The 13698-nt window shown below is 40.5% G+C and overlaps 1 protein-coding gene across 1 annotated transcript; it reads right to left on the reverse strand.

Moving 5' to 3' along the window:
• Window positions 1-2595: 2595 nt before the first annotated feature.
• On the reverse strand, window positions 2596-12777 carry LOC141155928 (uncharacterized). Its single transcript, XM_073642509.1, has 7 exons — window positions 12714-12777; window positions 12390-12485; window positions 12138-12280; window positions 11399-11666; window positions 6919-7097; window positions 3063-3121; window positions 2596-2746 (listed from the first exon to the last, which is right to left on the reverse strand). The coding sequence occupies exons 1-7, from the start codon at window positions 12775-12777 to the stop codon at window positions 2596-2598; spliced, it is 960 nt and encodes a 319-aa protein (XP_073498610.1).
• Between the last annotated feature and the right edge of the window lie 921 nt (window positions 12778-13698).

Raw genomic sequence — 13698 nt, forward strand, 5'->3', positions numbered from 1 at the left:
AGCCTCATTTTTTGTTTTAAGGACATTACATCAAAGTTGGATCAGCCTGTAGTGTGTTTTTCCACTTTGGGGGTGACTCCAAATCCAGGCCTCCATTGGTTAATAAATTTGATTTCCATTGATGATTTTTGTGTGATTTTGTTGTCAGCACATTCAACTTTGTACAGAACAAAGTATTCAATGAGAATATTTCATTCATTCAGATCTAGGATGTGTTATTTGAGTTTTCCCTTTATTTTGAGCAGTGTATTTCTAAAATACTGCCTTGCATTGAAAGTCCTTTGTCGGCCAAACCTCTACCCTTGAAATTTACAATCAAGAGATTTAATTGACCCTTAAACTGTCAAGTCGATATTTGGGATGGTGGTTGAAGCTATTATCAGTTCTCCATAAAGTAATAGTTTTAACATACAAGATTTAACATACAACAATATTGAGGGATCACTGTTTCCAATGTAGACACATTTAGTCAAAATAAAATTTATTTACAATCTGAAAACTATATAAATATTCACATTTACAAGTATTCCAGTTCCCACATATTAGAGGATGAAAAATATTCCAAGATGCTTTCAAATGATTTGGACTTTATTTTTTCTCTTAAAATATAATATGAATAGATTGAAGCAAAACCAAGGTGTCTGCCAAACACCAAGGCTGTCGATTTCTGAATACAATTAAAGGGGGTATATTTTTAGAAAAGTGGACCCCAAATGTTTCCTGTAATGTAAAATAACAAAATCAGACAGTAGTCTTTCTCTCATGGTCCAGACTCACTGCTGCTCTGATCTCAGTGTTTTAGCTGCGGTGGTTATATCACGTAACAGTTCACCTAATCACTGCAGTCAGCGAGCTCAGCTGCTCATATCATCAACATTAGCCGAGCGAGCCAAGCTCATGGATTGGCTGCAGCCGTGATGTGAGCTGTAGCCAAAAGACTGACATTGGAACAGTGGTGGAGAGTCACCACTGGACCTGAAAATGTTTGATGTCAACTATTCTAAAACTTTCTGGATAACTTTCCAATCACTTGAGGTCTGACTGCTAGGACCCCCACTGATCCTGAGAAGGGGGCTCTGAACAACTCCATCTGAATAAAGCAGAGACTGAGCATGCACACCTCCACGCTATTCATTCTCAATGGGACCGCCAGAGATAGCCGAGCGCTGCGCTTAGCTCATTTCTGACATTACCATCAAAAGTGAATGGAGAGGAGGTGCGCATGCTCAACCTCAGCTCCATTTAGATCCCTCTTCTCAGGATCAGAGGGAGACCCAGTGATCAGACCTCACTGGGATGGGCATTTCATAGCACCATTCCTCTGATTCTGGGGCTCCCAGCAGTTAGGTCCCCCACTGATTTGCAAGTTATCACCTATCCTTTGGACAAGTAGTAACTTTTGAAAGGTGACCAATCTCTTGTTATAAATTTTTAAATGTGTAAAGTTTTTAAATATCAAAGTGATCTAAATGCCTCTGTTCTTCGGAATTTGCTTAGGAAATTTTGCTTTTTTTTGTTCATGAGCCTCTCCATTCCAATGATATGGCAGCCTTCTCATTTTTCTCTATGTATGTAAATCTAGTTTTGTTAGCCAATGAATGTTATCCTAAACCCTTCTCTCAATCTTCCTGAGGATCATATTACCTTGGATATGACTTTATGTTTTATTTGGAAAGAAAAGTCACATTAAAACAAAACACCAAATTCAGGAGACATTGGCATTTAGATTAGGTAGACACTTTACAGATTTATGGCAAGTGATAGGTTCTCTGGATTGGTCAGCAGTACAAAGCCCTATAATAAAATGAGATTCACATATGTATAAACTGGACATTGTTTTTGATTACTTTACAAATGTATATTTAACTCTAAGAATTTCAATATTTACAATATTTTAGTTTACATTGTGTAGAGGTTAGTGTCAGAGGCTCTGTTAATAATCAGTTATGTTACACAAGAAAAAGAACGAAGTATACATATTTTGCCCATCAAAATGTCTGCCATGTTGGTGGAACCTGCTGTGTCCCATTGTAAGACATTCAGGTTTGTTGGTTGAGGCCAGGATAATGTGTGTAACACAACCATTATAAATGTGGTTTCTGTTTATAATATGAACAGGGCCTTACTTATATCATACAACAGTAATGAGTCACCTTTCATAATAGCTAATCACAATGCAGTTTTCATTTGTCAAAAGCAGGTTAACAAATTAAAGGTAAACTCTGACTGGTTACAATATTTGTGTCATAGAGTTTGATCAATGTCTCCAATGAAGTGTAGTATACAGAAACCACAAATGAGTTTTCCATCTAGTGCCAAAAATGTTGCATTGACACACAGGCACCTAGACTGAAGTGCCTTTGTTTAGTGCAAAAGTAGCTGAGCATGTTTGTCTCAGGCCACTAATGACAGTGCTAAATCAGTGAACCTTTGGAGTTCCCAGGCTTCACACTTTACACAGGGTAGCTGTACATCTCCTGTATGTCTGGTGATAAGAGCAAGGTAAAACACTGCTTTGTGAGCCAAACAATGTATCTGTTCAACTCTATTTGTAAGTATAAAGCATAAATTGCCTAATAAATTGTATTGCAATGTTTACACTCTACATTTGCAAGTCTTAATGGCTAGGACAGAGCGTATGTGTCCATTTCTGCTTCTGAACGTATGTGTTTCATATTCCTGCGGTATACAACCATTGCCTGATCCTTCAGCCCACACCAAACAGTGATCCCTGTTCCGAGAATCCCTAAAAGAATGACAAAAGTTAAAATATTATGGAGCTTTGTAACCCCCCCACTCCAGGAAGTACTGTTATAAAAATACAAATGCAACACAATATGAAAATTATAGGCTGTAATAAAAAGCTCAATATATTTTGAATTGAACTATATAATACTGTGTATATAATAGAATCACTTTATCTACAAATGTCTACATTGATACATTGAAGACTATTGTTCAACATTAATCCTTAAAAAAGTTATTTCCTGCAGCTGAACCAAGGTAATAAAGGAAATAGGGCACTGTGGGAAATGGGAGGGAGTCAAGCCAGCTGTGCTTACCTGAGTAGACAATGATTTCCTGATGAACAACCTCCTAGGCACTGTCCTACATCAATTTCCTAGAGGATTTACAAGACAAAGAAGTTGAAATCAAATCCCCATTACTGCATACAATACAAAAGACAACTGCAAAAGACTCATTTGCATTAGTATAAACCTTTCTTCATATTACAATATGTTTGTACAATAACAAAATCCTTCAAACACAGCTGGTTGGGTCAAAATCCAGCAAACAAGGGCTTTGCCCAGCAAAAAATTAAAACTTGACTAATATTACAGCATTCTGACCAATGCTGACACTACAAAGATAAATAACAAAATGATAATGATATATAGATAGAAAATATATAGCTAGAGAAATAGATAGATAATATATAGATAGATAAACAGATAAATATATAATATATAGATACATAAATAGTATATAGATAATCAGATAGATTTATAAATAGATAGATAAATAGATAGCTAGATAAATAGATAGATAAATAGATAGATAGATAAATAGATAATTATAAAGACATGGGATAGATGGATAGATAAATAGATAGAGAGGCGTATCTAGGGGGGACAGGTGGGGCATCTGAACTCGGGCGCAGCCGGCATGTGGGCGCTGTCAGACAGCGTACTGTGGCGGCCAAGATATCTCCCCCGGCGTCTGTATTTTGCTGCCCCTGGACTGGGAGTCGCATGTTCTCTGAACTCTCAAAGTGACAGCTGGCTTAGAGAAGGTGCAGCGCACCGGCACCCAGTGAACAATTGTACTCCTGTCTTTCAGACATTAGTACAGTTGTAGCCCTGACCGCTGGGCAATGTCAGCAGCGTGATCATGTCATGTGATAACACTACTGATGTCACTCGCCAGCGCTGAAGACGCATGAAGAACACTGGTGGTAAGTGATCCAGTGGAGCTGAAGATACCAAAGATTTAGTGTAACAGGGGGGTGGGATAGGAGGACACAGTTGAGGGGACAAGGAAGGGACAGGTGCAGACACAGTATTGGGAGCGGGAGAAATTTGAAAACACAGTATGAGGAGCAAAGTGGGAGATGGGGGGGCATGTATGAAGAAACAGTATGGGGGAATGGGTGCAGACACAGTATGGTGATTGGGGGGATGGGTGCAGACACAGTATGGTAAGTGGGGGGATGGGTGTGGACACAGTATGATGAGTGGGGGGGTGGGTGTGGACATAGTATGATAAATGGGGGGTGGGTGCAGATACAGTATGAGGAGCGATGGGGGATGGGTTCAGACACAGTATGGCGAGTTGGGGGATTGGTGTGGACACAATAGGGTAAATGGGAACACAGTATGGGGAGCGAAGGGGGAGAATGTATGCAGACACAGTATGAGGAGTGAATGGGGGATGGGTGCAGACAGTATGTTGAGTAAGGAGATGGGTTCGGTCACTGTATGAGTAGCGAGTGGAAAAATGTTTGCAGATACAGCATGGGGAGCAAGAATGTGTGCAGATGGGGGGGTTTTGTGAAGAGGCAGTATGGAAAGCAAGGGGATAAATATATGAGCAGACAGTATGGTTAGCAGGGGGGTGTGAGAGGAGACAGTAAGAGGAGAGAGGGAGAAACATGTGAGGAGACAATTGGGGGAAGTGTGAGGAGACAGTATGGGGGAGAAAAGAGTGAGTGGCTACAGAATAGAGAATGAGGAGTGTGGGGGGGTAGCATGGGGGACAGTATAAGGGCACAGTCAGAAGGGGACAGTATGCCAAGGAGGGGAGTGTGATGAGGGGGCACAGTATAGAGACTGGGCCCTATAGGGGGATACCGTGTGAGAGGACAGTGTGAAGAGGGGGCCGAGTATGAAAAGGAGAGGGCAGTGTCAAGGACAGGTACCATAAGAGGGACAGTGTGGGGGTCATATTTTGTGCAGGGAATATAGTGAGGGGAAATTATTTATTCAGGGGCTCAGCATAGGGCAGATATTTTTATTTAGGAAAATTATAATGACACTGCTATTTTTAAGGACATTGTGTTGGGATGTGCTGCAGAAGACCGGAGAAGATAGAAGTCTGCAGAGACAAGCTGTAGCTGTGAAAAGTCATCATGGTGTCTGGACAAGATGAAGAAGAAAAGAAAGAGAAGGACTCCAATCAGAGACAATGTCATCTATAAGGTACCTGGATGTAAATGTTTTTTGTGATACTGACTAATTCTCATGTTTTTATTCATGTTAAGTGCATTAAAGGGGTTGTGCAAGTTTGTGATGAGTCTGCAGCATTCTTTGTGACTGCAGACTTCTGAATTCTCACTGTGCGCACTGCACGCTGTCAGGATTCTCTGGTGCCAGCGATTTGCATACATGCAGTCACATGCGGACTTGACATGCGTGGCTTCACTCAATGAAAATTAATTGAGCGAGGCCAGACACGTCTAGTCGGAATGTGGCCAGAAGCATGCAAATCGCATACTTGGGCTCACATGACCGTCCACTCTTGCCACAGGCAAGGGAGAATCCTAAAAGTGTGCAGTGCATGCGCTGTGAGAATTCAGAAGCCTACAGTCACATAGAGTGACTGCAGACTTTCATCTCAAACCTGGACAAGCCCTATAATTATGAAATGAAGCTCTGTAGCCAATCCTAACAGGGAGTAATATACAAGCTGTCAGGATTCAGCTCTGCTTGCTGGTTTCAACAGTCAGCACATGACGACTTCACTCATATGCGATTTTCACAGTCACGTGACAATTAGATTTTCTTCCTGGTTCTCTCCATTTTTCACTGAACATTGAAAGAATTAGGGAGAACAGCTAGTCGGCATGTGATTAAGTGTACAAATCGCATATGTGCTTGGGGGAGGGGGACGCCAAACTGAATTCTCGCCCTGGGTGCTGGAAAACCTAGATACACGTCTGGATAGATAGATAATACAGATACATAGATATAGATAGATAGATAGATAGATAGATAGATAGATAGATAGATAGATAGATAGATAGAGGATCAATAGAGATAGATAGATAGATAGATAGATAGAGGATCAATAGAGATAGATAGATAGATAGATAGATAGATAGATAGATAGATAGATAGATAGATAGATAGATAGATAGATAGATAGATAGATAGATAGATAGATGGCTCACACAGTTTGAAGAGCCGAATCGTCGCACATATGTGGGTGAATAAAGAGCACAGTTTTTTTCACTATCTCACGTCTGGAGTGCTGCCATTTTTAGATGTACTGTATGTTTATAAAGGATGCTGGGTTGGTATCCTGTGGCTTGCACCCATTTGCTATATCAGTTTTGTATAGTGTTGCTTTCTTTTGAGGATATGTGATAACAGAGATAAGATAAATAGTTAGATAATGCAGATGAATAGATATATAATATATATAGAAAGATAATACAGATAAATATATATATATATAGATAAATAGATAGATAATACAGATAAATAGACATGAATAGATACTGTAGATAGATAGATAATAGAGATAAATAGATAATACAGATACATCGATAGATAGATGCATAATACAGATAAATAGATAGATAATACAGATAGATAGACAGATAATACAGATAAATAGATAGATATGAATAGATACTGTATATAGAGAAATATGGATAGATAGATAATACAGATAGATAATACAGATAAATAGATAGATAATACAGTTAAATAGATAGATATGAATAGATACCGTAGATAGAGAAATATGGATAGATAGATAATACAGATAGATAATACAGATAAATCGATAGATAATACAGATAAATAGATAGATAAACTAGATATATATGGAATAGATAGATACTGTAGATAGATAGATAATGCTATAAATAAAAGACGTGTTGCAAAGATAAGTGAGTTAATATAGATTGATTACCTTAAGTCTTTCTTCTTTGACACCTTTGGCATTATATATAACTTCATAGTAATATTCAAAATAGGTGACCCTGTAGCAGTTCTCCTTCATTTCACACGTTTCCACAGTCTGGACTACGACTGCTCCATTTGCGCTTTCAACAATTACGGTATCAAATTTAATTGGGGCACACCGAAGAGCTGTAAGAAATATAGTATAAGTTACTTACTCCATATTCTTAGACCAATAAAAATTAAATGTCAAAGGACAGTATACTATATTAAGCCTCATTCAGACGTTCGTGCTGTATCCGTATTTTTCATGGATATAGCACATACCCATTATATTCTACGGTGCGATTCACATGTCCATGTTTCTTCACGGACCGTGTGTATGTGCAAAACTCATGGAGACACGTCTGTTTTTTTCTGGTTTCACAGATGAAAAGTGCTAATACAAGTCTATGTGTCCATGAAAAATACATACCTCACACAGATGGCATCCATGTGCTAACAGTGTTTAACATTGCAAAGTATAGGAGAAGCTTTCTAATGTATTTATTTATCCATCAGTGAAAAACAGTGATGACACACTGATGGCAAAAACGGACACAGTGATGACACACTGATGGTAAAAACGGACACACGGATGACACACTGATGGTAAAAACTGGACACAGTGATGACACACTGGTGGTAAAAACGGACACACGGATGACACACTGATGGTAAAAGCGGACATAGTGATGACACACTGATGGTAAAAACGGACACAGCGATGACACACTGATGGTAAAAGCGGACATAGCGATGACACACTGATGGTAAAAGCGGACATAGCGATGACACACTGATGGTAAAAACGGACACAGCGATGACACACTGATGGTAAAAGCGGACATAGCGATGACACACTGATGGTAAAAACGGACACAGCGATGACACACTGATGGTAAAAGCGGACACAGTGATGACACACTGGTGGTAAAAACTGGACACAGCGATGACACACTGATGGTAAAAGCGGACATAGCGATGACACACTGATGGTAAAAACGGACACAGCGATGACACACTGATGGTAAAAACGGACACAGTGATGACACACTGATGGCAAAAACGGACACAGTGATGACACACTGATGGTAAAAACGGACACACGGATGACACACTGATGGTAAAAACTGGACACAGTGATGACACACTGGTGGTAAAAACGGACACACGGATGACACACTGATGGTAAAAGCGGACATAGTGATGACACACTGATGGTAAAAACGGACACAGCGATGACACACTGATGGTAAAAGCGGACATAGCGATGACACACTGATGGTAAAAGCGGACATAGCGATGACACACTGATGGTAAAAACGGACACAGCGATGACACACTGATGGTAAAAGCGGACATAGCGATGACACACTGATGGTAAAAACGGACACAGCGATGACACACTGATGGTAAAAGTGGACACAGTGATGACACACTGGTGGTAAAAACTGGACACAGCGATGACACACTGATGGTAAAAGCGGACATAGCGATGACACACTGATGGTAAAAACGGACACAGCGATGACACACTGATGGTAAAAACGGACACAGCGATGACACACTGGTGGTAAAAGCGGACACAGTGATGACACACTGATGGTAAAAACGGACACAGCGATGACACACTGATGGTAAAAGCGGACATAGCGATGACACACTGATGGTAAAAACGGACACAGCGATGACACACTGATGGTAAAAACGGACACAGCGATGACACACTGGTGGTAAAAACTGGACACACGGATGACACACTGATGGTAAAAGCGGACACAGTGATGACACACTGATGGTAAAAACGGACACAGTGATGACACACTGGTGGTAAAAACTGGACACACGGATGACACACTGATGGTAAAAACGGACACAGCGATGACACACTGATGGTAAAAGCGGACATAGCGATGACACACTGATGGTAAAAGCGGACATAGCGATGACACACTGATGGTAAAAACGGACATAGCGATGACACACTGATGGTAAAAACGGACACAGCGATGACACACTGATGGTAAAAGCGGACATAGCGATGACACACTGATGGTAAAAACGGACACAGCGATGACACACTGATGGTAAAAGCGGACATAGCGATGACACACTGATGGTAAAAACGGACACAGCGATGACACACTGATGGTAAAAGCGGACACAGTGATGACACACTGATGGTAAAAACGGACACAGTGATGACACACTGATGGTAAAAAAGGACACACGGATGACACACTGATGGTAAAAGCGGACATAGCGATGACACACTGGTGGTAAAAACGGACACAGCGATGACACACTGATGGTAAAAACGGACACAGTGATGACACACTGATGGTAAAAGCGGACACAGTGATGACACACTGATGGTAAAAACGGACACAGTGATGACACACTGGTGGTAAAAACTGGACACACGGATGACACACTGATGGTAAAAGCGGACATAGTGATGACACACTGATGGTAAAAACGGACACAGCGATGACACACTGATGGTAAAAGCGGACACAGTGATGACACACTGATGGTAAAAACGGACACAGCGATGACACACTGATGGTAAAAACGGACACAGTGATGACACACTGATGGTAAAAGCGGACACAGTGATGACACACTGATGGTAAAAACGGACACAGTGATGACACACTGGTGGTAAAAACTGGACACACGGATGACACACTGATGGTAAAAGCGGACATAGTGATGACACACTGGTGGTAAAAACGGACACAGCGATGACACACTGATGGTAAAAGCGGACACAGTGATGACACACTGATGGTAAAAACGGACACAGTGATGACACACTGATGGTAAAAGCGGACACAGTGATGACACACTGATGGTAAAAACGGACACAGTGATGACACACTGATGGTAAAAACGGACACAGTGATGACACACTGATGGTAAAAAAGGACACACAGATGACACACTGATGGTAAAAGCGGACACAGTGATGACACACTGATGGTAAAAGCGGACACAGTGATGACACGCTGACGGTAAAAACGGACACACTGATGACACACTGATGGTAAAAACGGACACAGTGATGACACACTGATGGTAAAAACGGACACACAGATGACACACTGATGGTAAAAACGGACACAGTGATGACACACTGATGGCAAAAACGGACACAGCGATGACACACTGATGGTAAAAACGGACACACGGATGAGACACTGATGGTAAAAACTGTACACACGGATGACACACTGATGGTAAAAGCGGACACAGTGATGGCACACTGATGGTAAAAGCGGACACAGTGATGACACACTGATGGTAAAAACTGTACACACGGATGACACACTGATGGTAAAAACTGTACACACGGATGACACACTGATGGTAAAAGAGGACACAGTGATGACACACTGATGGTAAAAACGGACATGGATGACACACTGGTGGTAAAAACGGACACAGTGATGACACACTGATGGTAAAAGCAGACACAGTGATGACACACTGATGGTAAAAACTGGACACACGGATGACACACTGATGGTAAAAACTGGACACACGGATGACACACTGATGGTAAAAACGGACACAGTGATGACACACTGATGGTAAAAACGGACACAGCGATGACACACTGATGGTAAAAACAGACACAGTGATGACACACTGATGGTAAAAGGGGACACAGTGATGACACACTGATGGTAAAAACGGACACAGTGATGACACACTGATGGTAAAAACGGACACAGTGATGACACACTGATGGTAAAAACGGACACAGCGATGACACACTGATGGTAAAAACGGACACAGTGATGACACACTGATGGTAAAAACGGACACAGCAATGACACACTGATGGTAAAAACGGACACAGCGATGACACACTGATGGTAAAAACGGACACAGTGATGACACACTGATGGTAAAAGCGGACACACTGATGGTAAAAACGGACAGTGATGACACACTGATGGTAAAAATGGACACACGGACCATACACTGATCCAAAACACTTATGACAATGGTATCATTTTTTCACGCATATGTTTAAAACGTACGTCTGAATGAGGCCTTAGTTATTCGAATCGAGTGCTAGAGCAATCTAAAGTTAGAAATTAATTGAAACATGCTTATTTGCATATTCATGAATAAATAGTTATGTATTGTGGCTCTGTGGTTAGAACTGTTGCTTTGCAGCCCTGGGGTCCTGGGTTTTAACCCCACCAAGGACAACATCTGCAAGGAGTTTGTATGTTCTCCCCGTGTTTGTGTGGCTTTCCTACGGGTTCTCCGGTTTCCTCCCACACTCCAAAGACATTCTGATAGGGAATGTAGATTGTGAGTGATGGCAATGTCTGTAAAGCGCTGTGGAATATGATGGTGCTATATAAGCAAAGCATAATAAATAAAAACATGAAGTTCCCTATATATAAATTGTCACCCGTTAATCATACCTGAACTGACTGTAGGATTCGAACATTTCCCAACGTCCACTGTTGACTCAAAGGGTGTTTCAGGGAAGAAGGTCTTTAGAAATGGCATTCGGATGCACTCTTGTGGGGTGGGATTACATTGACAGTCCTCAATCACCTCCACTTCTTGAATTCCTTGGAATAGCAGAACCCTCTCTAATCCAACCTTTGTTGGTTGACAGCTCATCTCATGGGGACATGATGGCTCTGAGCCTGATGTCAGTGTTGTTTCAGGCATTCTGTCTCGTAACTATAATAAAAAGATACCATTGTACAAGATTATTGCAATGAGTGTCAAATATTTTAAGATGTTTCAAAGGGCAACAGAATAAGATGAGCTGACAGTAGTTGACACTACTCCCAAAAACAGGATGAACACATTGAGCGGTATTCACAAGTGTGGAGCATAATATTTGAAAGAGTTTAAATGTAACATATCAAAAAGTAGATCGTCACTCACCATGAAGTGTGATCAAATAGCCATTTCACGCAGAGCGCTTTATTAAGATGAATTGATAAAGCGCCCTGGGAGTGACACAGTCGTAGGGTTACTGACCTGCTGTATATTGTTCGTTGTGTATGCCTCTTGACCATGCAAAGAAAATAAATTGGTGAGTACCCAATCTACTTTTTGCTATGTTAGATTCTACAAGTAACAAGCAGGAAAAAAAAGCTAAAATAAATAGATAAATAGAATATTGTATATATATATATGTATAACCTTTTTATTTTTCAGGAAATCCAGCATTGATGAATGCTTTGGAAGCCCTGGAAATCCAGAATTGTAAGAATTGAATCTTTGAGGGACTCCACAGTGAGATCTGCATAATCCAACATCCACACTTACGGGACTGCCGGATATATCTGAAGAAAAACAAGAAGTGTAAATGCACAAATAATATTTTTAGATTAGATTCAATATAGTGGAGAGCTTACGAGACGTCACCATGTCATTCGACACACGTGTACGTACCCTGTCCAATGTAGGCAAAATTACTCTGTCGTTTACAACATCCTCGCTCTGTAAATAAATTCCTTCTGTCGGGAGGTCTGATCATCACACCGTCATCTGCAGAGGGTGCAATACATTCGTTCACGTTAAGAAAACACACAGGATTGCTCAGCATACTAATTACCTTCCAAGGATAATATTTACACGAAGAACATGCTCACTCCACTATCATTTAGAACAGGTAATGAGCACATTCTCTCCGAATGATAGGCTAATAGATAAATGAATAAATAAAAATATGTATTTTTTTCACTAGAAAAAAAAGTATAGAATACTAATACTTACAAGCCACACAGAAGAAGCAAAATAAACTGCAGATGATGAGCTTTACCAGCAATGAGTACTCCATGTCTGATTCCTAATATTACCTCCAGGATACTAGATGGATTCTACATTTGCAGCCCTGACTTATATCCTTGGGGGAGACAGGTCAAACGTATATTGGTGCCAAGGCTACAATAAGAGGTTGCTTAGATTGTAATCTTAATACAACACAAAAGCGGTGTCAAGAACCCTTAAACTAATTGAATTTCCCCACTTAAATGTCTCTGAGACTATTGATAAAGTCCACATCAAAGGGTTGTTTCAAATACAAAATTACCCCCTAAGCTTGGGTCACCTTTTGGTCTTATTTACTAGCTCGGCTTGAGGTGTGATCTTAAACTACTTGTGCTTGCCAAATGAAGCCTTAAGTAGCTTCTCCCTTTGAAAAGGAAGAAAAACACTTAAAAGCTATTCTATTGTCAGTTGTCTTTTATATGCAGTTAAAAAGCTTTGATGACACTTCAATGTTTAAGTTCACAGCGGTTTTTTGATAAACTGATACTTTAATGGAGCTACAATTATGCAGCAAGGAGAAGAGATATGCCCACATTTTATTTTTCTTACAGAGGACTGTATTATGCTAAAGGAATACTTCAATTATAGATTAGGGGAGCTAAGTACACACCAACATGGTGTATCCAATCTTCTATTAAAACTATTCAAACTTGAGAATTTCATTAATTTAGTGGAAAAGGGGAGACTTAAACCCTACTAGCTCATATTCAACATCAACCCCTTCCCCAACACACTCAACATAGTCAAATTGTAGCATATTAAGGAAGGAAGACTTAGCTATATTTTGTCGCTCCATTTTCTCCTCCTTTAGCCAGATTCCTAATAGTGATGAACGTGTACATTGCAGACGGGTACCAATACATTTTCATCACACTGATCTTGTGGTCACTCTCAGAGCATCCACGAGATCAGTGGCAGGAGCTGAGCTGTA

This window comes from Phyllobates terribilis, unplaced genomic scaffold, assembly GCF_046119375.1.
Source record: "Phyllobates terribilis strain yellow unplaced genomic scaffold, ASM4611937v1 Scaffold_1__5_contigs__length_1240528914, whole genome shotgun sequence".
In the NCBI taxonomy this organism is placed as follows: Eukaryota; Metazoa; Chordata; class Amphibia; order Anura; family Dendrobatidae; genus Phyllobates; species Phyllobates terribilis.